General features: G+C 38.2%; 1 protein-coding gene across 3 annotated transcripts in view; it reads left to right on the top strand.

Annotated features, from left to right (window-relative positions):
- Window positions 1-27,461, top strand: part of ADGRB3 (adhesion G protein-coupled receptor B3) — an 856,417-nt gene that overhangs the window by 457,041 nt on the left and 371,915 nt on the right. For all 3 annotated transcript variants that reach the window (XM_070450225.1, XM_070450226.1, XM_020897092.2), the window contains one exon: window positions 22,499-22,601. In XM_070450225.1, coding sequence (XP_070306326.1) covers window positions 22,499-22,601 — 103 coding nt within the window. The remainder of the gene's footprint in view (window positions 1-22,498; window positions 22,602-27,461) is intronic.

The raw sequence follows: 27,461 nt of genomic DNA, 5'->3' as shown, positions 1-27,461 counted from the left end.
AAGGGACTCTCAAGAGTCTTCTCCAACACCACAGTTCAAAAGCATCAATTCTTTGGCACTCAACTTTCTTCACAGTCCAACTCTCACATCCATACATGACCACTGGAAAAACCATAGCCTTGACCAGACGGACCTTTGTTGGCAAAGTAATGCCAACAAATCAGCTATACTTCAATATAAAATTAAATGTTTTTTAAAAGTAAATGTATTTAGCTTAATTATTTCAATGAAGTCTCCGTTTTCTGGAATATATGAAATCACCTATTTTATTTTGGCTTTATTGAAAAGCTCATTTAAAACAATTATGAAAACTTTCAGGTTAGAAGCTGCATGAGATATACTTTTAAAAATAGAAAGAGGCTACAGTAATTGTAATATTTTTATTAAATCATTAACTCCTTTTTACTGTACCTTATCTGGCTACATTTTATTTGCACGATTAGTTCCACAATCCCTTCTACTGATATTTGTTTTTTAACACTGCTTTACATTTTTTTAATGCTGTCACTTCAATCGTGTCTGACTCTTTGTGACCCCATAGGCTGTAGCCCACCAGGTTCCTCTGTCCATAGGATTCTCCAGGTGAGAATACTGGAGTGGCTTGCCATTCCCTCCTCCAGGGGATCTTCTGGACCCAGAATTGAATCCACGTCTCTCATGTCTCCTGCATTGGCAGGCGAGTTCTTTACCACTAGTGTCACCTGGGAAGGCCAAAATGCAGTAAAAAACACCTAACATTTACCATCTTAACCACTGTAAAGTGTACAGAATAGTAGTGTTGACTCTATGATATCTATTGTGCAACAGATTTCTAGAATTTTTTCACTTTGCATATTTCTTAAACAACAACTCCCCTTTTACCTCCTCCTCCTAGCCCCCAAAACCACCATTTTACTTTCTGCTTCTGAAAATTTGACTATTTTAGATAACCTTGTATAAATGAAATCATACAGTATTTGTCTTTTTATTACTGGCTTATTTCACTTGGCATGATGTCCTCAAAGTTTATCTGTGTTGTAACATAGCACAGAATTTCCTTCTTTTTTAAGGCTAGATAATATTCCATCATCTGTATTAATTTACTTTCTTTATCCATTCATCTGTCAATAGACATTTAGGTTGCCTCCACCTCTTGGCAGCAGTGAACATGAGTGTATCAATATCTATTCGGGATCCTGTTTTCAATTTTTTAGGATATATAACTAGGAGTGGGATTTGTAGATCATATGGTAATTAAACTTTTGGGTTTTGAAGAATCTGTGTACTGTTTTCCATAGCAGCTACACCATTTCACATTCTCACCAACAGTGCAGAAGTCTTCCAATTTCCCCATGACCTACTCACTGCTTGTGATTTCTGTTTTGTTGACAGTGACCATCCTAATAAATGTGAAGCAATATTTCCTTGTGATTTTGATTTGCCTTTCCATGATGGTTGAGTATCTTTGCATATACTTATTGACCTTTCACATATAACCTTCATAGAGATATCTAAGTCTCTTGTCCTTTTCTCAGTCTTATTATTTTCATTTTAGAGTTTATTTATATATTCTCAATAATAATCCTTTATCATATATATAGCTTATACATATTCTGTCTTATTACATACTAGAGTTTTTACTCTGACAGTTGTTTTCTTTACTATACTATTTTTAAAGACATATGACATACATATGTAGTACCACTTTTATTGCCTGTACTTTTGGTATCGTATCAAAGAAATCATTGCTAAATTCAAACTCATAAAGCTCTTCTATGTTTTAATCTAGGAGTTTTATTGTTTCAAATTTTATGGTCAACCTTATCAAGAATAGTTAGACCATATATGTGAGGGTTTATTTCTAGGCTCTCTATTCTATTCAGTTGATGTTTATATGTTCTATCATCTGTCTTTATGCCAGTGCCATACTGTTTTCACTTACTATCACCTTGTAACATGTTTTGAAATCAAGAAGTATGATACCTCCAGCTTTCATATTCTTTCTAAAGATTGGTTTGACTATTCAGAATCTTTTCAGATTCCATATGAATTTTAGAATTTTTTTTCTATTTCTGCAAAAAGGTCATTAGAATTTTGATATGGGTTGCATTGATCTGTAGATTGCTTTGGGCATTATGGAAATTTTAACTGTATTAGGTCTTTCTGTTCATGAACACAGGTTGTCTTTCCATTTGCTTGTATTGTCTTTATTTCTTTCAACAATGTTTTTTGGTTTTCAGTATACAATTCTTCACTTCCTTGGTTAAGTTTACTCCTAAGTATTTTATTCTCTTTGATGCTGTTGCAAATGGGATTGCTTTCCTAATTTCCTTTTAGGATTATTCATTGCTTGTGTTGTTGTTTAGTTCACTAATTCATGTCCAACTCTGTCACCCCATGAACTGTAGCCCACCAGGCTCTTCTGTCCATGGGATTTCCCAGGGAAAATTACTGGAGTGGGTTACAATTTCCTTCTCTAGGGGATCTTCCCAGCCCAGGGATCCTGAATTGGCAGGTGGATTTTTTACCACTAAGACACCAGGGAGCCCCCATTGTTGGTGTACATAAATACAAATGATTTTTGTGTGTTAATCTTGGGTCTTATAACTTATTCATGTGTTTATTAGTTCTAAGAGGGTTTTGGTGGAGTCTTTAGGGTTTTCTACATTTTAAGGTCATTTCATATGAAATTGAGATAAATTTGTTTCTTCCTTTCCAGTTTGGTTGCTTTTTGTTTCTTTTACTTTCCGGATTGTTAGGCTATTACAAAAGCCCTACCTGTTAACAATTCTAGGTCTAGTTTGAATAGAAGTGACAATATATTGCATACTTCCTTTGTTCATCAACTTACAGTGAACAATTTTGGTTTTTCAGCATTGGGAATGATGTTAGCTGAGGGTTTTTCAGGATGGCCTTTATTATGTTGAGGTACATTCCTTCTAAAGCTAATTGGTTGAAAGATTTTATCATTATACAGTATTGAAATTTTCAACTGAATTTTCTGCATCAGTTGAGATGATTGTGTAGTTTTTGTTCTTTTCAATGATTGTTGTTGTACATCACTCAGTCGTGTTCTGCTCTGTGATCCTATGGATGGTAGCACACCAGGCTTCCTTGTCCTTCATCATCTCGGAGCTTGCTTAAACTCACGTCCACTGAGTCGGTGACACCATGGAACCATCTCTTCCTCTGTCGTCAACTTCTCCTCCTGCCTTCACTCTTTCCCAGCATCAGTCAGCTTTTTGCATCAGGTGGCCAAAGTATTAGAGCTTCAGTTTCAGCATCAGTCCTTCCAATGAATATTTAGTACCAATTTCCTTTAGGATTGACTGGTTTGATCTCCTTGCTGTCCAAGGGACTCTCAAGACTCTTCTACAGCACCACAATTGGAAGGCATCAGTTCTTCACTTCTCAACCTTTTTTATTGTTAATCTCTCACATCCATACCTGACTACTGGAAAACCATAGCTTTGACTATATGCACTTTTGTGGGCAAAATGTCTCTGCTTTTTAAAACACTGTCTAGGTTTCTCATAACTTTTCTTCCAAAGAGCAAGCCTCTTTTAATTTCACAGCTGCAGTCACCATCCACATTGATTTTGGGGCCCAAGAAAATAAAGTATATCACTGTCTCCACTGTTTCCCCATCTATTTGCCCTAAAGTGATGGGACCAGATGCCATGATCTTAGTTTTCTGAATGTTGTGTTTTAAGCCAGCTTTTTCCACTCTCCTCTCACTTTCATCAAGAGGCTCTTTAATTCCTCTTCACTTTCTGCCTTAAGGGTGGTTCAACTGTGTATCTGAGGTTATGATATTTCTCCTAGCAATCTTTATTCTAGCTTGTGATTCATCCAGCCTGACATTTCACATGATGTACCCTGCCTATACATTAAATAAGCAGGGTAATAATATATATATTGCATAGGAACCTGGAATGTTAGGTCCATGAATCAAGGCAAATTGGAAGTGGTCAAACAGGAGATGGCAAGACTGAATGTCGACATTCTAGGAATCAGCAAACTAAAATGGACTGGAATGGGTGACTTTAACTCAGATGACCGTTATATCTACTACTGCGGGCAAGAAGCCCTTAGAAGAAATGGAATAGCCATCATGGTCAACAAAAGAGTCCGAAATGCAGTACTTGGATGCAATGTCAAAAATGACAGAATGGTCTCTGTTTGTTTCCAAGGCAAACCATTCAATATCATAGTAATCCAGGCCTATGCCCCAACCAGTAATGCTGAAGAAGCTGAACTTGAATGGTTCTATGAAGACCTACAAGACCTTTTAGAACTAACACCCAAAAAAGATGTCCTTTTCATCATAGGGGACTGGAATGCAAAAGTAGGAAGTCAAGAAACACCTGGAGTAACAGGCAAATTTGGCCTTGGAGTATGGAATGAAGCAGGGCAAAGGCTAATAGAGTTTTTCTAAGAGAACGCACTGGTCATAGCAAACACCCTCTTCCAAAAACATAAGAGAAGACTCTACACATGGACATCACCAGATGGTCAACACCAAAATCAGATTGATTATATTCTTTGCAGCCAAAGATGGAGAAGCTGTATACAGTCAACAAAAACAAGACCAGGAGCTGACTGTGGCTCAGATCATGAACTCCTTATTGCCAAGTTCAGACTTAAACTGAAGAGAGTAGGGAAAACCACTAGACCATTCAGGTATGACCTAAATCAAATCCCTTATGATATACAGTGGAAGTGAGAAATAGATTTAAGGGACTAGATCTGATAGACAGAGAGGCTGATGAACTATGGACGCAGGTTTGTAACATTGTACAGGAGACAGGGATCAAGACCATCCCCTTGGAGAAGAAATGCAAAAAGGCAAAATGGTTGGCTGAGAAGACCTTACAAATAGCTGTGAAAAGAAGAGAAGCAAAAAGCAAAGGAGAAAAGGAAAGTATTCCCATTTGAATGCAGAGTTCCAAAGAATAGCCAGGAGAGATAAGAGCCTTCCTCAGCGATCAGTGCAAGGAAATAGAGGAAAACAACAGAATGGGAAAGACTAGACATCTCTTCAAGAAAATTAGAGATACCAAGGGAACATTTCATGCAAAGATGGGATCGATAAAGGACACAAATGGTATGGACCTAACAGAAGCAGAAGATATTAAAAAGAGGTGGCAAGAATACACAGAAGAACTGTACAAAAAAGATCTTCATGACCCAGATAATCACAAAGGTGTGATCACTCACCTAGAGCCAGACATCCTGGAATGTGAAGTCAAGTGGGCCTTAGGAAGCATCACTGTGAACAAAACTAGAGGATGTGATGGAATTCCAGTTGAGCTTTTCAAATCCTGAAAGATGATGCTGTGAAAGTGCTGCACTCAATATGCCAGCAAATTTGGAAAACTCATAAGTGGCCACAGGACTGGAAAAGGACAGTTTTCATTCCAATCCCTAAGAAAGGCAATCCCAAAGAATGCTCAAACTACCACACAATTGCACTCATCTCACACACTAGTAAATAATGCTGAAAATTCTCGAAGCCAGGCTTCAGCAATACATGAACCATGAACTTCCAGATGTTCAAGCTGGTTTTAGAAAAGGCAGAGGAACCAGAGATCAAATTGCCAATATCTACTGGATCATCAAAAAAGCAAGAGAGTTCCAGTAAAACATCTGTTTCTGCTTTATTGACTATGCCAAAGCCTTTGACTGTGTGGATCACAATAAACTGTGGAAAATTCTGAAAGAGATAGGAATACCAGACCACCTGACCTGCCTCTTGAGAAACCTGTATGCAGGTCAGGAACTGACCTGCAGTTAGAACTGGACATGGAACAACAGACTGTTTCTAAATAGGAAAAGGAATATGTCAAGGCTGTATATTGTCATCCTGCTTATTTAGTTTATATGCAGAGTACATCATGAGAAATGCTGGGCTGGAGGAAGCACAAGCTGGAATCAAGATTGCAGGGAGAAATATCAATAACCTCAGATATGCAGATGACACCACCCTTATGGCAGAAAGTGAAGAAGAACTAAAGAGCCTCTTGATGAAAGTGAAAGAGGAGAGTGAAAAAGTTGGCTTAAAGCTCAACATTCAGAAAACTAAGACCATGGCATCTGGTCCCGTCACTTCATGGCAAAGAGATGGGGAGACAGAGGAAACAGTGTCAGACTTTATTTTTTTGGGCTCCAAAATCACTGCAGATGGTGACTGCAGCCATGAAATTAAAAGATGCTTACTCCTTGGAAGGAAAGTTATGACCAATCTAGACAGTATATTAAAAAGCAGAGACATTACTTTGCCAACAAAGGTCTGTCTGGTCAAGGCTATGGTTTTTCCAGTGGTCATGTATGGATGTGAGAGTTGGACTGTGAAGAAAGCTGAGCACTGAAAAATTGATGTTTTTGGACTATGGTGTTGGAGAAGACTCTTGAGAGTCCCTGGGACTACAAGGAGATCCAACCAGTCCATCCTAAAGGAGATCAGTCCTAGGTGTTCATTGGAAGGACTGATGCTGAAGCTGAAACTCCAGTACTTTAGCCACCTGATGCAAAGAGTTGACTCATTGGAAAAGATCCTGATGCTGGGAGGGATTGGGGGCAGGAGGAGAAGGGGATGACAGAGGATGAGATGGCTGGATGGCATCACCGACTCGATGGGCATGAGTTTTAGTAAACTCCAGGAGTTGGTGATGGACAGGGAGGCCTGGCATGCTGTGATTCATGGGGTTGCAAGCAGTCAGACACGATTGAGCGACTGAACTGAACTGAACTGAATATATAGCCTTGACATACTCCTTTCCCAATTTTGAACCAGTCCATTATTCCATATCTGGTTCTAACTGTTGCTTCTTGACCTACAAAAAGATTTCTCAGGAGGCAGGTAATCTGGTATTCCCAGCTGTTTAAGAATTTTCCACAATTTGTTGTAATCTACACACTCAAAAGCTTTGGCATATTCAGTGAAGCACAAGTTGATACTTTTCTGGAATATTCTTGTTTTTTCTTTGATTCAATTCGATCTCTGTTTCCTCTGCCTTTTCTAAGTGTAGCTTGAACATCTGGAAGTTCTTGGTTCACATGCTGTTGAAGCCTGGCTTGGAGAATTTTGAGCATTACTTTGCTAGTGCGTGAGATGAGCACAATTTTGCAGCAGTTTGAAGATTGATTGGCATTGCCTTTCTTTGGGATTGGAATGAAAACTGCCTATTTCCAGTTCTGTGGCCACTGCTGAGTTTTCCAAATTTGCTGTCATATTGAGTGCAGCACTTTCACAGCATCATCTTTTAGGTTTTGAAGTAGCTCAACTGGAATTCCTTCACCTCCATTAGTCTATTGGTAGTGATGCTTTAGGAGGCCAACTTGACTTCACATTCCAGGCTGTCTCGCTCTAGGTGAGCGATCACATCATTTGGATATCTGGGTCATGAAGATCTTTTTTGTATAGTTCTTCTGTATATTCTTGCTGCTACTTCTTAATATCTTCTGCTTCTGTTAGGTCCATACCATTTCTGTGCTTTATTGTGTACATCTTTGCATTAATTGTTCCCTTGGTATCTCTAATTTCTTTGAATGGATCTCTAGTCTTTCCCATTCTATTCTTTTTCTCTATTTCTTTGCATTGATGACTGAGGAAGGCTTTCTCATCTCTCCTGCTATTCTTTGGAACTGTGCATTCAGATGGATATATCTTTCCTTTTCTCCTTTGCTTTTGCTCTCTTCTTTACTCAGCACTTTGTAAGCCCTCCTCAGCCAACCATTTTGCCTTTTTTCACTTCTTTTTCTTGGGAATGGTTTTAATCACAGCCTCCTATACAATGTTATGAACCTCTATCCATAGTTCTTCAGGCACTGTGTGTATCAGATCTAATCCCTTGAATCTATTTGTCACTTCCACTGTATAATCTTAAGGGATTTGATTTAGGTCTTACCTGAATGGTGTAGTGGTTTCCCCTACTTTCTTAATTTAAGTCTGAGTTTGGCGATAAGGAGTTCATGATCTGAGCCACAGTTAGCTCCCGGTCTTGTTTTTGCTGACTGTATAGAGCTTCCCCATCATTGGCTGCAAAGAATATAATCGATCAGATTTTGGTGTTGACCATCTGATGATGTCCAAGTGTAGAGTCTTCTCTTGTGTTATTGGAAGAGGGTGTTTGCTATGACCAGTGCATTCTCTTGGCAGAGCTCTGTTAGCCTTTGCCCTGCTTCATTTCGTACTCCAAGGCCAAATTTGCCTGTTACTCCAGGTATCTCTTGACTTCCTACTTTTGCATTCCAGTCCCCTATGATGAAAAGGACATCTTTTTTTTTTTTTTTTTGGTGTTAGTTGTAGAAGGTCTTTGTAGGTCTTTGTAGAACCATTGAACTTCATCTTCTTTGACTTCAGTGGTTTGGGCATAGCCTTGTGTTACTGTGATACTGAATGGTTTGCCTTGGAAACAAACAGAGATCATTCTGTCATTTTTGAGATTGTACCCAAGTACTGCATTTCAGACTCTTTTGTTGACTATGAGGGCTACTCCATTTCTTCTAAGGGATTCTTGCCCACAGTAGTAGATGTATTGTCATCTAAGTTAAATTCACCCATTTAATGGGTTTGGTCCATTTTAATTCACTGATACCTAAAATGTCGATGTTCACTCTTGCCATCTCCTGTTTGACCACTTCCAATTTACTCTCATCCATGGACCTAACTTTCCAGGTTTTATGCAGTATTGCTCTTTACAGCATTGGGCCTTGCTTCCATCACGTCACATCCACAACTGGGTGTTGTTTCGCTTTGATTCTATTTCTTCATTCTCTCTGGAGTTATTTCTCTGCTCTTCTGCAGTAGCATACTAGGCACCTACCGACCCGGGGAGTTCATCTTTCAGTGTCATATCCTTTTGCCTTTTCATGTTGTCGGGAGAGTGGTTTAATTTCTTTGGTTCTGTTGCACCGCAACAAAGATTTGAAATGGTGGACCAGTGTTACAGCTTATTTACGACTCAGAGCTTTATTTGGCAAACAAAGGATCATACACCCTCAAGGCGTGAGGGCAGGTCACCCCCAAGGAGAGGCCTCAGCCTGATTTGACTCCCTCTTTTATAAGTTTTTTCCTTCCCCCTCACTTGCTCTGTGCAAATTAGGACTCGCCAGGAAGGGGATGTGTTTGTTTCACCTGAGTTTCTCATTCCATCCATGGATTTTCTTTTGTTCCATTTTCACATGCTTTCCCCTGTGTCTTTTAGCCACTGCTGTTTTGGACTCCTCTTTCCAATTTTAACTACCTACTGATACTGTTCATGGGGTTCTCAAGGGAAGAACACTGAAGTGGTTTGCTATTCCCTTTTCCAGTGGACCATGTTTTGTCAGAACTCTCCACCATGACCCATCCATCTTGGGTGTCCATACACAGCTTGGCTCATAGTTTCTTTGAGTTAGACATGCTGTGATCAATGTGATCAGTTTGGTTAGTTTTCTGTGATTGTGGTTTTCATTCTCTCTGACCTCTGAAGTATAAGGATAAGAAGCTTGTGGAAACTTCCTGATGGGAGGGACTGGCTATGGGGTAATCTGGATCTTGCTCTGATTGTGGGGGGAGGGCATGCTCAGTAAATCTTTAGTCCAATTTTCTGTTGACGGGAAGGGCTGTGTTCCCTCCCAGTTGTTAGGCCTGAGACCAAACTATGATAGGTGACCTCCTTCAAAAGGATTTATGCTAGCACTCCCCACAACTCCCAAGAATGTTGTATTCAGTGTCCCTGACCCTGTGGCAGGCCACTGTTGGCCCACACCTCCACCGGAGACTCCTGGATGCTCACAGGCAAGTCTGGCTCAGTCTTTTTTGGGGTCACTGCTCCTTTCTCCTGGGTTCTGGTATGCACAGGTTTTGTTTGTGCCCTCCAAGAGTCTGTTTCCCCAGTCCTGTGGGAGTTCTGTAATCAAATCCCACTGGCCTCCAAAGTCAAATTCCCTGGGGGTTCTCAGTCTCTTTGCCAGATCCCCAGGCTGGGAAATCTGTTGTGGGCCCTAGAACTTTTACAACAGTGTGAAAACTTCTTTTTAGGTACATATATTATAATTGTTATATAGCCTCCTGGTGAATTGACCCTTTTATCATTAACTAATGTTCTTCTTTGTCCCTTATTATAGTTTTTACTTAAAGTCTGTTTTGTCGATAGAAATAGATCCATTCCTGCTCTCCGTGGGTTACCATCTCTAAGGAGTATCATTTTACATCTTTCACTTTCAGCCTGTCCCTGACCTTATACCTAAAATGAGTCTCTTGTAAAGAGATGCATTGCATGTTGTCATCACTTTTTTACTCTCTTTAAGATATGGGTCATGTTCCCTATGCTACTTTAAGCCTTTTTTAAAAATGTGAAGAATAACTTGAGCCTTCTTTGAATAAAGAACTCTACACATTTTAAAATGTTTTAGGTTCTGACTAGCACAAATCTCAAGGACAAGAAAGAACTTTATTACTTTAGTCATGAAATCCATTTAGCTGTAAGATCTGCTTTTCTAGCAGTGAATACAAATGTGAACCCAGCCAGGAAGCATTAGTAGATCACAAAGTCTGACATGACACACCAGGGGCCAGCTACTCACTTATGCAAATTAGAACAAGTTGATGGAATAAATTAAAGTAATTTTGTACACTGCATATTTTTTAAAAGGAACTACTGCATAATGTGTATTTGCTTGCTTTTCCTTCACTAAATATTTAGATACTGTGATACTGACATTATATTTTAAAACCTGGTCAAAAGTATATTTTTTTGGTATATTGTCAGTGTCATTCAAATATGTGTTATTACTAAAATGTGCCACATAATGTACTCAGGATACATAAATGCTGGATACTAATATTGTCCTCCTTGAACTAAAATCTTACGGAAGGAGACATACATAGTATTAATGGGTGCTGTGATAGAGCTAGTATATATTAGTAACAAAAAGTGAAAGGGGTACTCACATAAATGTGATGAGAACATCCATAAATACATTAATGCATATCCCTTCCCAAATGTACTCTATTTTTTTTTCCATTTATTTTTATTAGTTGGAAGCTAATTAATTTGCATCATTGCACTGGTTTTTGTCATACACTGAAATGAATTAGCTATGGATTTACATGTATTCCCCATCCCGGTCCCCCCTCCCACCTCCCTCTCCACCCGATCCCTCTGGGTCTTCCCAGTGCACCAGGCCTGAGCACTTGTCTCATGCACCCAACCTGGGCTGGTGATCTGTTTCACCCCAGATAATATACATGTTTCAATGCTGTTCTCTTGAAACATCCCACCCTCGCCTTCTCCCAGAGTCCACAAGTCTGTTGTATACATCTGAGTCTCTTTTTCTGTTTTGCATATAGGGTTATCGTTACCATCTTTCTAAATTCCATATATATGTGTTAGTATACTGTAATGGTCTTTATCTTTCTGGCTTACTTCGCTCTGTATAATGGGCTCCAGTTTCATCCATCTCATTAGAACTGATTCAAATGAATTCTTTTTAATGGCTGAGTAATATTCCATGGTGTATATGTACCACAGCTTCCTCATCCATTCGTCTGCTGATGGGCATCTAGGTTTCTTCCATGTCCTGGCTATGATAAACAGTGCTGCGATGAACATTGGGGTGCACGTGTCTCTTTCAGATCTGGTTTCCTCGGTGTGTATGCCCAGAAGTGGGATTGCTGGGTCATATGGCAGTTCTATTTCCAGCTTTTTAAGAAATCTCCACACTGTTTTCCATAGTGGCTGTACTAATTTGCATTCCCACCAACAGTGTAAGAGGGTTCCCTTTTCTCCACACCCTCTCCAGCATTTATTGCTTGTAGACTTTTGGATAGCAGCCATCCTGACTGGCGTGTAATGGTACCTCATTGTGGTTTTGATTTGCATTTCTCTGATAATGAGTGATGTTGAGCATCTTTTCATGTGTTTTTTTTGCCATCTGTATGTCTTCCTTGGAGAAATGTCTGTTGAGTTCTTTGGCCCATTTTTTGATTGGGCCATTTATTTTTCTGGAGTTGAGCTGAAGGAGTTGCTTGTATATTTTTGAGATTAATCCTTTGTCTGTTGCTTCGTTTGCTATTATTTTCTCCCAATCTGAGGGCTGTCTTTTCACCTTGCTTATAGTTTCCTTTGTTGTGCAAAAGCTTTGAAGTTTCATTAGGTCCCATTTGTTTATTTTTGCTTTTATTTCTAAAATTCTGGGATGTGGGTCATAGAGGATCCTGCTGTGATTTATGTCAGAGAGTGTTTTGCCTATGTTCTCCTCTAGGAGTTTTATAGTTTCTGGTCTTACATTTAGATCTTTAATCCATTTTGAGTATATTTTTGTGTATGGTGTTAGAAAGTGTTCTAGTTTCATTCTTTTACAGGTGGTTGACCAGTTTTCCCAGCACCACTTGTTAAAGAGGTTGTCTTTTTTCCATTGTATATCCTTGCCTCCTTTGTCGAAGATAAGGTGTCCATAGGTGTGTGGATTTATCTCTGGGTTTTCTATTCTGTTCCATTGATCTATATTTCTGTCTTTGTGCCAGTACCATACTGTCTTGATGACTGTGGCTTTGTAGTAGAGTCTGAAGTCAGGCAGGTTGATTCCTCCAGTTCCATTCTTCTTTCTCAAGGTTACTTTGGCTATTCGAGGTTTTTTGTATTTCCATACAAATTGTGAAATTATTTGTTCTAGTTCTGTGAAAAATTACCATTGGTAGTTTGATAGGGATTGCATTGAATCTATAGATTGCTTTGGGTAGTATAGCCATTTTGACAATATTGATTCTTCCAATCCATGAACACGGTATATTTCTCCATCTGTTTGTGTCCTCTTTGATTTCTTTCATCAGTGTTTTATAGTTTTCTATGTATAGGTCTTTTGTTTCTTTAGGTAGATATACTCCTAAGTATTTTATTCTTTTTGTTGCAATGGTGAATGGTATTGTTTCCTTAATTTCTCTTTGTTTTCTCATTGTTAGTGTATAGGAATGCAAGAGATTTCTGTGTGTTAATTTTATATCCTGCAACTTTACTGTATTCATTGATTAGCTCTAGTAATTTTCTGGTAGAGTCTTTAGGGTTTTCTATGTAGAGGATCATGTCATCTGCAAACAGCGAGAGTTTCACTTCTTCTTTTCCTATCTGGATTCCTTTTATTTCTTTTTCTGCCCTGATTGCTGTGGCCAACACTTCCCAAACTATGTTGAATAGGAGTGGTGAGAGTGGGCACCCTTGTCTTGTTCCTGGTTTCAGGGGAAATGCTTTCAATTTTTCACCATTGAGGGTGATGCTTGCTGTGGGTTTGTCATATATAGCTTTTATTATGTTGAGGTATGTTCCTTCTATTCCTGCTTTCTGGAAAGTTTTAATCATAAATGGATGTTGAATTTTGTCAAAGGCTTTTTCTGCATCTATTGAGATAATCATATGGCTTTTATCTTTCAATTTGTTAATGTGGTGTATTACATTGATTGATTTGCGGATATTAAAGAATCCTTGCATTCCTGGGATAAAGCCCACTTGGTCATGGTGTATGATTTTTTTAACATGTTGTTGGATTCTTTTTGCTAGAATTTTGTTAAGGATTTTTGCATCTATGTTCATCAGTGATATTGACGCGTAGTTTTCTTTTTTTGTGTCATCTTTGTCTGGTTTTGGAATTAGGGTGATGGTGGCCTCATAGAATGTGTTTGGAAGTGTACCTTCTTCTGCAATTTTCTGGAAGAGTTTGAGTAAGATAGGTGTTAGCTCTTCTCTAAATTTTTGGTAGAATTCAGCTGTGAAGCCATCTGGTCCTGGGCTTTTGTTTGCTGGAAGATTTCTGATTACAGTTTCAATTTCCTTGCTTGTGATGGGTTTGTTAAGATCTTCTATTTCTTCCTGGTTCAGTTTTGGAAAGTTATACTTCTCTAAGAACTTGTCCATTTCTTCCAAGTTGTCCATTTTATTGGCATAGAGCTGCTGGTAGTAGTCTCTTATGATCCTTTGTATTTCAGTGTTGTCTGTTGTGATCTCTCCATTTTCATTTCTAATTTTGTTAATTTGGTTCTTCTCCCTTTGTTTCTTAATGAGTCTTGCTAGTGGTTTGTCAATTTTGTTTATTTTTTCAAAAAACCAGCTTTTAGCTTTGTTGATTTTTACTATGGTCTCTTTAGTTTCTTTTGCATTTATTTCTGCCCTAATTTTTAAGATTTCTTTCCTTCTACTAACCCTTGGGTTCTTCATTTCTTCCTTCTCTAGTTGCTTTAGGTGTAGAGTTAGGTTATTTATTTGACTCTTTTCTTGTTTCCTGAGGTAGGCCTGTAATGCTATGAATCTTCCCCTTAGCACTGCTTTTACAGTGTCCCATAGGTTTTGGGTTGTTGTGTTTTCATTTTCATTCATTTCTATGCATATTTTGATTTCTTTTTTTATTTCTTCTATGATTTGTTGGTTATTCAGAAGCGTGTTGTTTAGCCTCCATATGTTTGAATCTTTAATAATTTTTTTCCTGTAATTGAGATCTAATCTTACTGTACTGTGGTCAGAAAAGATGACTGGAATGATTTCAATTTTTTTGAATTTACCAAGACTAGATTTATGGCCCAGGGTGTGATCTATTCTGGAGAAGGTTCCGTGTGCGCTTGAGAAAAAGGTGAAGTTGATTGTTTTGGGGTGAAACGTCCTATAGATGTCAATTAGGTCTAGCTGGTCCATTGTGTCATTTAAAGTTTGTGTTTCCTTGTTCATTTTCTGTTTAATTGATCTATCCATAGTTGTGAGTGGGGTATTAAAGTCTCCTACTATTATTGTGTTGCTATTAATTTCCTCTTTCATACTCGTTAGCGTTTGCCTTACATATTGTGGTGCTCCTATGTTGGGTGCATATATATTTATAATTGTTATATCTTGTTCTTGGATTGATCCTTTGATCATTATGTAGTGTTCATCTTTGTCTCTTTTCACAGCCTTTATTTGAAAGTCTATTTTATCTGATATGCGTATTGAGACTCCTGCTTTCTTTTGATCTCTGTTTGAGTGGAATATTTTTTTCCAGCCCTTCACTTTTAGTCTGTATGTGCCCCTTGTTTTGAGGTGGGTCTCTTGTAGACAGCATATCTAGGGGTCTTGCTTTTGTATCCATTCAGCCAGCCTTTGTCTTTTGGTTGGGGCATTCAACCCATTTACATTTAAGGTAATTATTGATAGGTATGGTCCCGTTGCCATTTATTTTGTTGTTTGGGGTTCACGTTTATACCACCTTTCTGTGTTTCCTGTCTAGAGAAGATCCTTTAGTATTTGTTGAAGAGCTGGTTTGGTAGTGCTGAATTCTCTCAGCTTTTGCTTGTCTGTAAAGCTTTTGAGTTCACCTTCATATCTGAACGAGATCCTTGCTGGGTAGAGTAATCTAGGTTGTAGGTTATTCTCTTTCATTGCTTTAAGTATGTCCTGCCATTCCCTTCTGGCCTGAAGGGTTTCTATTGATAGATCAGCTGTTATCCTTATGGGAATCCCTTTTTGTGTTATTTGTTATTTCTCCCTTGCTGCTTTTAATATTTGTTCTTTGTGTTTGATCTTTGTTAATTTGATTAATATGTGTCTCGGGGTGTTTCTCCTTGGGTTTATCCTGTTTGGGACACTCTGGGTTTCTTGGACTTGGGTGGCTATTTCCTTCCCCATTTTAGGGAAGTTTTCAGCTATTTTCTCCTCAAGTAACTTCTCATGGCCTTTCTTTTTGTCTTCTTCTTCTGGGACTCCTATGATTTGAATGTTGGGGCGTTTCACATTGTCCCAGAGGTCCCTGAGGTTGTCCTCATTTCTTTTGATTCTTTTTTCTTTTTTCCTCTCTGCTTCATTTATTTCCACCATTTTATCTTCTAACTCACTTATCCTATCTTCTGTCTCTGTTATTCTACTCATGGTTCCCTCCAGAGTGTTTTTGATCTCATTTATTTCATTATTAATTTTTAATTGACTTTTTAAATTTCTTCTAGGTCCTTGTTAAACATTTCTTGCATCTTCTCAATCTTTGTCTCCAGGCTATTTATTTGTAACTCCATTTTGTTTTCAAGATTTTGGATCATTTTTATTATCATTATTCTAAATTCTTTTTCAGGTAGATTCCCTATTTCCTCCTCTTTTGTTTGACTTGGTGGGCTTTTTTCATGTTCCTTTACCTGTTGGGTATTTCTCTGCCTTTTCATCTTGTTTAGATTGCTGTGTCTGGAGTGGGCTTTCTGTATTCTTGTGGTCTGTGGTTCCTTTTTATTGTGGAGGTTTCACCCAGTGGGTGGGGTTGGACGATTGGTTTGTCAAGGTTTCCTGGTTAGGGAAGCTTGTGTCAGCGTTCTGGTGCGTGGAATTGGATTTCTTCTCTCTGGAGTGCAATGGAGTGTCCAGTAATGAGTTTTGCGATGGGTCTCTGTGTTAGGTGTGACTTTGGACAGCCTGTATGTTGACACTCAGGTCTATGTTCCTGCGTTGCTAAAGAATTTGCGTGGTATGTCTTGTACTGGAGCCTATTGGCTCTTGGGTGGTGGTTGGTTTTGGTGTAGCTATGGAGGCTTTTGGATGGTCTCTTATTCCTTAATGTTCCGTGTAGTCAGGAGTTTTCTGGTTTTCTCGGGTTTTGGGCTTAAGTCTCCTGCCTCTGGATTTCAGTTTTATTCTTCCAATAGTCTCAAGACTTCTCCAACTATACAGCACTGATAATAAAACTTCTAGGTTAATGGTGAAAAGATTCTCCACCGTGAGAGACAACCAGAGAGGTTCACAGAGTTACATGAAGAATAGGAGAGGGAGGAAGGAGATAGAGGTGAGCAGGGGGAGAAAAAGGAGACTCAAGAGGAGAGAGACAGATCTACGCAGTTATCTGTTCCCAAAGTGTTCTCCGTAGCCCAGACACCCACAAAGATTCACAGAATTGGATTGGGAAGAGACGGGAAAAGAAGGAAATAGAGGTGTTCTGAGGTAGAAAACAGAGAGTCAAAAGTGGGAGAGTAATCACCACACTCCTGAATAGAAATGGGAACTGAATACTGGATTCTTGAATGTCCAAAATTTATATCACATACTGAAAAACAAAGATTAAAAATCTAGTGTAGAGGTTAGACTCTTTGAAATACAATATTTAAAAACAAAAACACAAAAAAAATTTAGAAATGTATATGAAGTTTGGTTTAAAAATAGGATTTCTCTGTCCCTTTTTTTTTTTTGGCAAGGTTATAGTGAAATGAAAATGAAAATTAAGGAATAATAGAGGAGTATTAGAGGACTTTAAAAGGAAATAGGAGAGAAAAACAAGAAAAAGAAAAAAAAAGAAAAAAAAAATTTTTTTCCCTAATTAAAAAAATCATAAAAATATATGAAAATGAAAGTTGAGGAGTAATGGGGGAGTAATAGGGAATTTTAAAAGAAAATAAAAGAGAAAAAATAAAAAATAATAAAAAAAGAAAGAAAAAATATTTTTTTAATTAAAAAATATATATACATATATATCTAGGAATTTCTCTGGAGTTGTTGCGGTCAGTGTAGGTTCAGTTCAATTTCAGATAGCCCCTCTTTCTAGCTTACACTTCTCGATATCTGTAGGCCCCTTCAGGTGTAGTCAGTGTTACCTTCAGGGATTTTAATCTGTTGCACCGGTCCTTTCTGAAGCAGTTCCCTTTGTTTATTTGGCTTCTGTTTGCCGTCTCTTCAGTGTCTAATTTCCGCCCTGATACAGGCGGGCAGAGGTGATCTCTTATTTAGGTTCGCTAGTTCAGTTCAGTCCTGCTACGGGGAGGGCGGGGCGCTGCAGACAGATACCGCTCTGTGTGGATAGCGCTCACCGTGTTCCGGCCACACTGGGTTTGCCCCGCTCACGGGTGTCAGTGCTTTCGCCGTCTACACTGCTCAGGCTCCCGGCTGCTCTATATGGAGCGGGCCCTGCGTTGAGTGCAGTTCCAGTTTTCGGGTGCTCCACAAAAGCGTGGATTCGGTTGTGCCTGCGTCTTGTGCCTTCCCCGGCCTGAGCGGTTCAGGCAGCCAGAGGCTTGGGCGTACTCTCCCGGGTGCAGCACGCCTTATCCCTCCGCGGCGAGCGGCCCAGGCAGCCAGAGGTTTGGGCGCCCTCTCTCCCCGGGTACGGCGCGCTTTGTCCCTCTGCAGCCCCAGCGCCGCGCCGCCAGTCGGGTCTCAGGAAGTCTTTAGATAGGAACCGGGGGCCTGTTTGCAGTGTGGGAGGGGGTGGCTTCTCAGGGGCTGAGTTTGCCCTTTTCCCCCTCCCCCCTGCCTCCTACCTCCAGCGGGGATGGGCCGGCTCTTCTCTGGAGTTTCTCAGTCCCTTTGTTTTGCAAACTGCCTGCAGTGTGTTCGGGCCGGTTAATTTTGACCCTTGCTATCCCACAGTTTAAAAAAGCTCCCTCCGATTGCTCTCAGGGTCTTCGGGCCGGTCCTTACCCTAAGCAATGCCGCCCGCTCCTCTCCGTTCAGCCCCCGCTTGTTGCTGGCGGGTGCGGGCGTCTGGGGTACTTTTCTGCTGGGAGTTGCTTTTAGGCACGTAATCTGTGGGCCTTGTTTAATTTTTCCTCCCAGTTAGATTGCCGAAAACTTCCCCCAGTCCCGCCAGTGCGAGGGTTTCCTGGTGATTGGAAACTTCCTCTATTAAGACTCCCTTCCCGGGACGGGTCTCCGTCCGTAGCTCTTTTGACTCCCTTTTTATCTTTTATATTTTGTCCTACCTCCCTTCGAAGACAATGGACTGCTTTTCTGGGCAACTGATGTCCTCTGCTAGCGATCAGAAGTTGTTTTGTGAAATTTGCTCAGCGTTCAAATGTTCTTTCAATGAATTTGTAGGGGAGAAACTGGTCTCCGCGTCCTATTCCTCCGCCATCTTGGCTCCTCTTCCCAAATGTATTCTAAATAAAGATATTATGCATATGAACACACAGTTGCTCTCGCTGCTACATATGCATAGTCCAGTTCAGTTGCTCAATCATGTCTGACTCTTTGCGACCCCATGAATCACAGCATGCCAGGCCTCCCTGTCCATCACCGACTCTTGGAACTTACTCAAACTTATGTCCGTTGAGTCAGTGATGCCATCCAACCATCTCATCCTCTGTTGTCCCCTTCTCCTCCTGCCCTCAATCTTTTCCAGCATCAGGGTCTTTTCAAATGAGTCAGTTCTTCGCATGAGGTGGCCAAAGTATTGGAATTTCAGCTTCAGCATCAGTCCTTCCAATGAACACCCAGGACTGATCTCCTTTAGGATGGACTGGTTGGATCTCCTTGTAGTCCAAGGGACTCTCAAGAGTCTTCTCCAACACCACAGTTCAAAAGCATCAGTTCTTCAGCACTCAGAATTCTTTATATTCCAACTCTCACATCCATACATGACTGGAAAAACCGTAGCCTTGACGGATCTTTGTTGGCAAAGTAATGTCTTTGCTTTTTAATATGCTGTCTATGTTGGTCATAACTTTCCTTCCAAGGAGCAAGCGTCTTTTAATTTCATGGCTGAAGTCACCATCTGCAGTGATTTTGGAGCCCAAGAAAGTAAAGTCTGACACTGTTTCCACTGTTTCCCCATCTGTTTGCTATGAAGTGATGGACCAGATGCCACGATCTTAGTTTTCTGAATGTTGAGCTTTAATCCAACTTTTTCACTCTTCTCTTTCACTTTCATCAAGAGGCTTTTTAGTTCTTCACTTTCTACCATAAGGGTGGTGTCATCTGCATATCTGAGGTTATTGATATTTCTCCCTGCAATCTTGATTCCAGCTTGTGCTTCATCCAGCCCAGCGTTTCTCGTGATGTACTCTGCATATAAGTTAACCCTAACACATACACACATACTTACCAAAAGCCATAAGGTGGAATTCATCTTCTAGGAACCTTCTCTACCAGGCTGATTGAGTGACAGACTAAATACCCTACCGAAAGTAATTTATCTAAGCCACTTGGTTCTCCACAGCCCAGTTTCCTGAAGCTAAAATCTCCACAAGCCCAAACACAAAGAGAACTTCATAAATATCTTAACAAAGTATAAATTCCTATTTGTTATCCTCACATCTGTATATTCCAATAAATTATTCACTTATACATCTTCTAAAATAATACAGATTCTGTATAATATCAATTTAACTAACAGTTGTTAAAATTAGCATTTTATAATCTTTTGGTTTTATTTATAGCAGGATAACAGAATTATAAACAAGACCAGAATAAAGGAATAGACTGAATTTGGGCAATGTGTAAATATTTTTGTTTCAGGAAAACTCCCTGAACTCAAATACATTCATTCCTGAGAAGGAAACTTGTGTCTATGTCCTAGGACTGTCCTGTGGGAGAAATCTCAATATTTTATTTTATTTTTTTTCCTTTTTGGTGGTGACACACGAGCATTTTCCCCAACCCCAGTGTTTTATACATACGCACACACACACATATGTATGACAAGATATATATATGTATGTATATAGTGTTTCTGGGAATCCTGTCAGATCTGCTAATATAATTAATACCTAACATCAATTCACAGTTAATCCCATCTACTCTCCTTTGGTCCCCTGATCACTTCTGCTCATGGAAAAACAGGAAAAAGTCAGTTTGCAAAGGAAGTTTGGCATTTAGAGCTTACTTCTATATCCTTCTCAATATATCTTATCTTCAGCTGACTCATTAATATTAAATGAAATAAATAACAGTGAACCAGCCTTCCTTGTTTGCAAACACACTCCTGTAAAGAATATTAAAAACAAATTACTTTGTTGTTTTGTTTTGTTTTTTACTATTTGATGTTAGATTGGATACCATGAAACTTCATGAGTAAAGAATTTTGTTATTTGACATTGCTAAATGCAAGAGAGATGGGTTAAAATGTTATCCCACTCAGAATATGTTTATAGTCTCTCTGCTACTAAATATTCCTGCAAGTGTGGTACACTTGGTATTTTTTTTTTCCTGGTGAAATCTTGTGGCAAAGATTATCTCATTAGAGAAACCATTTTCACAAAGAATGTGAGGTTCGACAAGATTCTCCAATATTGGAATTATATAACTTTGATGATATAGACATTTTAGAAAACCATATGGCAGTAACTTAAAAAAATTAAACATGCTTTTACCACATGAGCAAGCAATTCTACTCATACTGGAGACATGTGAAAATATGTGTCATCCAGAATGTATGCTTACCAGTTATTCATAATAGGCAAATATGGAATAGCTACTCAAAATCATAAAAGCTAAAAATCAGAAGCATCCTAAATATTGCTCATTGAAATGATGAGTAGACCAGAAATTGCATGTCATGAAATGCTACTTAACTATAAAGACAAACAGGATGGATGCATCTCAAAAGCATTATGGTATATAAATTAAATCAAATACAAATGTGTATGTACTGTATGATTTTATTTAAATGAAATTCTTAAAAGGCATAGTTACAGTGACAACCTGTCTGTGGTTTTCTGGAACCATGGAGATGGGAAAGGATCAAATATAAAGAGTCTTAAGGAAACTGTAGGGTTGTCTGGGTTTGGTGGTACAGTTACCGAAAGCTTTCGACTACTGACTTAAAAGTGATGAATTTTATTAACTATAAATATTGCCTTAAGCAACAAAAGAGATGGAAAAATTAAGTGAGTTTGTCTTGATACCTGTTATGAGTTCCCCAGAATAGTAAATGTTTTGTGGAAGAACAGGTGCTTTATTTCATATCAAGAAGGAAGGAATGTATACATCTTCAAACAGCTCAAATACAATAAAATATTTAAATTTCTATATAATAGAAGGTGTAAAACACTTTGTATATGTTGGATAAAAACATGTGCAAGAAACATCTGGTTCAATTTTATAGGTTTATACTTATAGGTATTTTTTGTAGTTTATAAATATAATTATTTTGTAAACTTCTTTGTGAGTGAACTATATTAGTGAGATATTTCAAACTGCAACTGTGTTCCTTATATCTAGCACATTGAGATAAAGAAGCGGCCTGAAAATCTCTTTTGTTGAAATGAATGATGGTCAGTAATTAGCAGCATTTACTGATATTTAAATTCTACTTGTTTTCATTCTACACTACTTACCAGTCATTCATCCTAATGAATTTTGAAAAAGTTAAAAAAAATGCCAAGACAGCACTTTGCAAGAAAAGTATCTGGTCTGTTAGATAGCAAAAATGTTAAGTCCACCTTGAGATAAATGGATTATATTCCTTTAAAGATTGCCTGAAGGTTTGAATTCACAATACATCTATCTCACAGGTGAATCAGATTCAAGTAATCGAAAGCTTGTCAACGCTATTGCTTTTCTATCTTTCCTGCATTTAAAATAGTAACAGTCAGCAATAGCTTTTTCCCTTTAAAGTTTTCTAGTTCCAGGTAGGGTATATTTATAACAAGAAATCAACTATATCTTTCCATGAATACTACTTCAGGATCACATTTTAAATCTGTTTCTGCAGTTTCTATGTCTTTGCCTAGATACATTTATTAAAAATGTCATCACAACATGTACTGCACATAGGAATTAATATTCCTTTTCAATCCTTTCTCCTTTTAATCATAATTATTCTGTTTCAGAAATTATACTGTCGTCAATTCCAAAATCATCGTGGTCACCATAAGGCCTGAACCCAAAACAACTGATTCATTCCTGGAGATAGAGCTAGCTCATTTGGCTAATGTAAGTATCTTTCATTTAGCTTTGAGTTTCTTATAGAATTGACCTTTTAAAGAGGTTAATAGTCATTCTGTTGACTAATAAGACGAGAACACATTTTCTAAACTCTTCAGAGTTGCAAATGAATTTATCTGTTATGAAAATATGTGTTATGTAAAAACAAAATGACATGTTATCCTATGTTTTTGTTCCTAATAAAACTCTCAGTTTCTCCAATATAATACAATAGTTTGTCAGTGCCTACATCTTTCTTGGGCTCTAAGCTAAGCAATGGGGGCTGTCAAGATGGGAACCAGTCTCACTACCTAGTGAAGAAGACTATGATGTAAGATGCATGCAGGCAAAGGGGGAGTGCTGTCCTGCAGGGTAGCCCAGGGTTGGAGAGTGGGGGGAGTGGCTTTTTAAAGTTCTACACTCAGGATCAGAGGAGGCTACTTGCAACTGCCTGGGTGTTGCAGTGATCAAAAGCCAAATCTTCCATCTAGAATGACAAGAATTCATCCAACTGCAACTGAAATTCTTCAGACCTTGTTTAGGCCATATACAGAAATTTAAAACATATACTTATCCTTTATACATTCACCTCAGATACCTAACTCATTGATTTCAGGGGCAAAGAAGGTCATTCCTATTAAGCTGTCTTAATTGTGCTTTTACAATGCCTGCATGCAAGTAAGACCATCTCCTATGTTGCACATACATAGTTCTTTTTTTATTGTTCCTTGCAAATTTTCTATGTACTTGGCTTTTACAGACAATTAAGGAAAGCACAAAGTGATTGTCATTTCCCCAAAGTGAATGACATAATGGAATTTATTCCCACATCCTTTAGTTATAAAACCAGTACTTTTCCCAGTATTTTATAATTTCTGATGTTAAAGAACTCAGATTCATTTTATTAAAAAATAACAATCATCTTTCCTATAAACCAGTTTTTAAAAAGCTGTTCTGGCTTCTTAGATTGTTTAATGAAAACCTCACATCTCTCAGCACTGATTTTTAAACATTATGATTAATATTTTAACTATCAGGTCTTTTCCCACTTTTGCTAAAATGTGTCCATACTTGTTCTGTCTAACTTTGACAATGTGTTTTATTTCTATTATATGTACTTCTTCATAACTTATAATGGCTCTAATATCACTACTGAATTGAAAACTAAGAGATACCTTCAATGTTATTTTTGAATAAGGAAATTGCTTCTTTGCTTGTTCAACATGTATTATAAAATATTTATTTATATATTTGTCTATATATTTTTATCATGATAATGTCTATTGAGTTATAAGCATTGGTGAAGAATATTAAGACATATCAATTGACTGCATTGCTCTTTGTTTCTTAGGGAGAAAAACTGTAAATGAGCATTCACAAAACTTTCCTAAATAAAGATTAAATCACTATGAGAACTCAAAGAACATGTTAATTAAATGACATTTTTCTCATAAATTGAAGAAAGATTAACTTTAAAATAGTGTTGATAAAACAATCTCAGTATTTCAATTGAATAGAACTATTTGAAATGAACATATTTGAGCTTTGAGTCACACTTTTCTGGCAGCATATTTTGTCAACTCAATTTCAAAGAGATACAGTGCATCTAAATAGTTATTTTCTACATATGGAAACTAGAGTATATGGTCAATACATTTTATGAAGCCCCAGCTAGATTCTGGAGTGGCAGTGAATCAGCGTATAAGTGTGATGAGCTGATTACCACAAGTCACTGAGAATTGGTTCTTTCAGTATTTTGAGTAAGTGAGTTGACCAGATTTCCAAAACAATACTATCCCACCGCCAAAGGCCTGGATCTGAGAGAATATGGATAAATCTGTTACACAGAGGGGCTGAGGGAGAAGAAGAGACGTTTACTCTGGAGAAGAAATGCCTCCTCGAGGCATTCCCATGCTTGTCGGTCCTGGGTCAGAGCAGCACCCACCTGCGTGTGTCCTCGGAGACGCCTGACTCCAGGCCCGTGGCGGAGATGCTCTTGCTGCTTCATTGCTAGTCTTTCCTCCACTTTATAAATCCCTCCCACACATACTTCTTCACGCTCTACTGCTTGAAGTTTCCGTGCTTGTTGTATTTATACTCACCATGCAGATTAGATTATATTAAAGACTTTATTGGTCACCGAGGGAAGGAATATATGTCCGGTTTATTGAATGTCTTATAAAGTATATTCTTTATTTTCATTGATGAGATAGTCAAAAGAGCCTAAGCTGGCATAAAATATTCTTCACTAAAATGTGGAGGAAAGATGTATCTCAAACATGAAAATTAAAGTGGATTACAACAAACACAAGTTTCATTATAACTATATTGACACAGATATATTATCACTGGTATGGCCTTCAAAGTTGACCTGTTTCAAATATGATATCTTGCTAATATCAAAACTGTCTACTTTCACCTGTTTTCTTATACCAAATGTATCTGTTGCACTTTACTAAGCTCAGCAGAGAATAATGACTTACAAATTTTATCTGTTGCATATACCATGTGCAGGAAAAGGAAGGATGAAAATTAATAGTTCTAATGAGTCTAGGGAAAAGCCTGTTAGTGTTTTTTTTTTAAGTGTTCTTTAAAAAAAACAAACAAACAGGCTTTTTAACAAATAGCATTTAAAGCATGGTATGTATAATGAGACCCTTGGGAACTGGTAGGACTAGGTAATAGAACGTGGAATCTTGAAATTCCATATTGCATTCAGCAAAGCCATTTGCAGTTTTAACCAGCTCATAAGTCATTAAAGATTTATGTCTATAATTACTGGATTAGGAATCTATTCATGATATTTTGGGAAATAAAAATTAAGTTGTTAAAAAAAAGAGATACTATTTTTAGTTCAGTTTTCTAGGCTCATGACTTTATTATTATAATTTGCAGAGTCCAGTTTTGTGGTCTTTAGCACTTGAACACAGAAATTGCTTGATTATTAGAAATACCAAATTTGCTTTTCAGAAAAAAGTAATTTTGTTTTCCCTATTATATTACTTAAGTATTGTTAGACTCCATAATGTGCAAGGAAAGTTAATACATTTATTGAAAGTAATTATTGGGACCTAAATAAGGGGAGTCGAGTGGGTCTGTAAGTACACACATAAGGAAACACACACATACACACACACACACACACCGACCAGTAGGATGCCTTGGTGGGTGTCAGCAGGCCCTGACAGATCTGGGCCTGCTGAATTTCCAAGATATATAACATCCTTATCTTTAAGGATGAGTTAGAAGAATTTTAGTTTTCTTGTGCTCTCTCAGCTTTGCAAGCCTGCAGTCCCCTTTTTCCAAACAAAATGTCTTAACAGAGTTCCACTTCTGGTAGATGGATAGATGGACCCACACTAGCCTGCAGTCTCTGCGGTCAATTTTTGTCTTTACTTTTCTTTCTTTCCCTGAGTAATAGCTTTCATGGTCCAGGTATGGTGAACCTGCTATCTTTCAGTATTAAGAAAAATCTACTGGGTTTATTTAGAGTTCTCAAATTGGTCATATTTACAAATGATCTCATGGGAAGCAGGCTTGTAGGTTTTATTTTCTTTGCCACATTTGCTTGTATACTAATAGGATCTACCTAACAAATTAAGGAGTTTGTTTTATGTTTATAAGCTAAAATTAGTCATGAGCCATGGCCTTTGTAAATCATCGTGGAAAACACACTGGAAAACTGTGATGAATATGCTTTTTACCATGAGGGAGTATGAGAAACAATGAAGAGAAATCCCCACATTTGTTAGTGGGTATTTTCATGAACAGTACAGGCCAATAACGATTCAAGGAATTGAAACTCACTTGGCAAAGCTTAAGAATGCATTCAGTCTATGCGTTTGTAATTTCCACAGAGAGATATTTGTATCCCTTTACTTTTTTAAGTTACTTTTCTACCCTAGCTTGTGTCCAGTTGGAAGAGATTTCTGATGTTTTGCCCGCCCAAAACTCTTGGTAGTTTTAATGGGAGAGTCTTGAAATGCTAACTAGACAAGCAGATTGATGGTTCTGCCAGCAGCTAAAATTGAGATAGAAATTATTCTCTAGCTACAGTTTTTTTGGTTATATCCTAAATTCCTAAACTTGAGTAAGCATTCTTCCCACTTACATTTCAAATTCAGTTTATTTTTATTCATAATACAACATTGTTATTCTTCTAAAAGGTTTTAGACTAATTATGCTATTGTTGGAGCAAACATTTTTGGTTTAATCAGGCATTTTGAGCATATGAGTTTTAATGGTCCTTGTCAAATCTACTCAGTTATGCTATTGTAGTGTGACAGCAACTGTAGACAGTATGTAAAAATGGGTGTGGTTCTGTTACAACAAAATATGATTTACCAAAGTAGGTAGCAAGCCAGATTCAGTCCCTGGAATGCATATATTATCACCCCCGGTATGGTAAAGAGAATGTGACCCAACCAGGATGCCCACGTCCTAACCCCATAACTTGTGAATATATTATAGGCCAGAAGGGAATTTGCAGATGTGATTAAGGGTAAGAACGCTGAGATGGGGCAAATATCCTAAATTGTGTGAGTTGGTCCAATTCACATGAACCTTTAAAACTGGAAAGCCTTTCTCAGCTATGGTCAGAGAGACGCAAGGTAGTAAGGACTCAACCTGCAATCGCTGACTTTGAAGATGAAGGAATATGATCGAAAACCAGGAAATATGGGCAGACTCTAAAAGCTGAAAACAAGCCCTGGTTGTCAGCAAAGAAGAAAGCATGGACTTAGTCCTACAATCACAGGAGCTCAGTTCTGCTGAGACCTGAATGAACCTCGATGCGGATCCATCCCCGAATCCAGAAAGGATTGCAATCCTGTCAGCATTCCAGCCTTGTGAATCTCTTGAGCAGAAATC

Source organism: Odocoileus virginianus, chromosome 19 (assembly GCF_023699985.2).
Source record: "Odocoileus virginianus isolate 20LAN1187 ecotype Illinois chromosome 19, Ovbor_1.2, whole genome shotgun sequence".
NCBI lineage: Eukaryota > Metazoa > Chordata > Mammalia > Artiodactyla > Cervidae > Odocoileus > Odocoileus virginianus.
The sequence above is the reverse complement of the archived record's forward strand: the minus strand, read 5'-3'. Positions and strand labels throughout refer to the sequence as shown.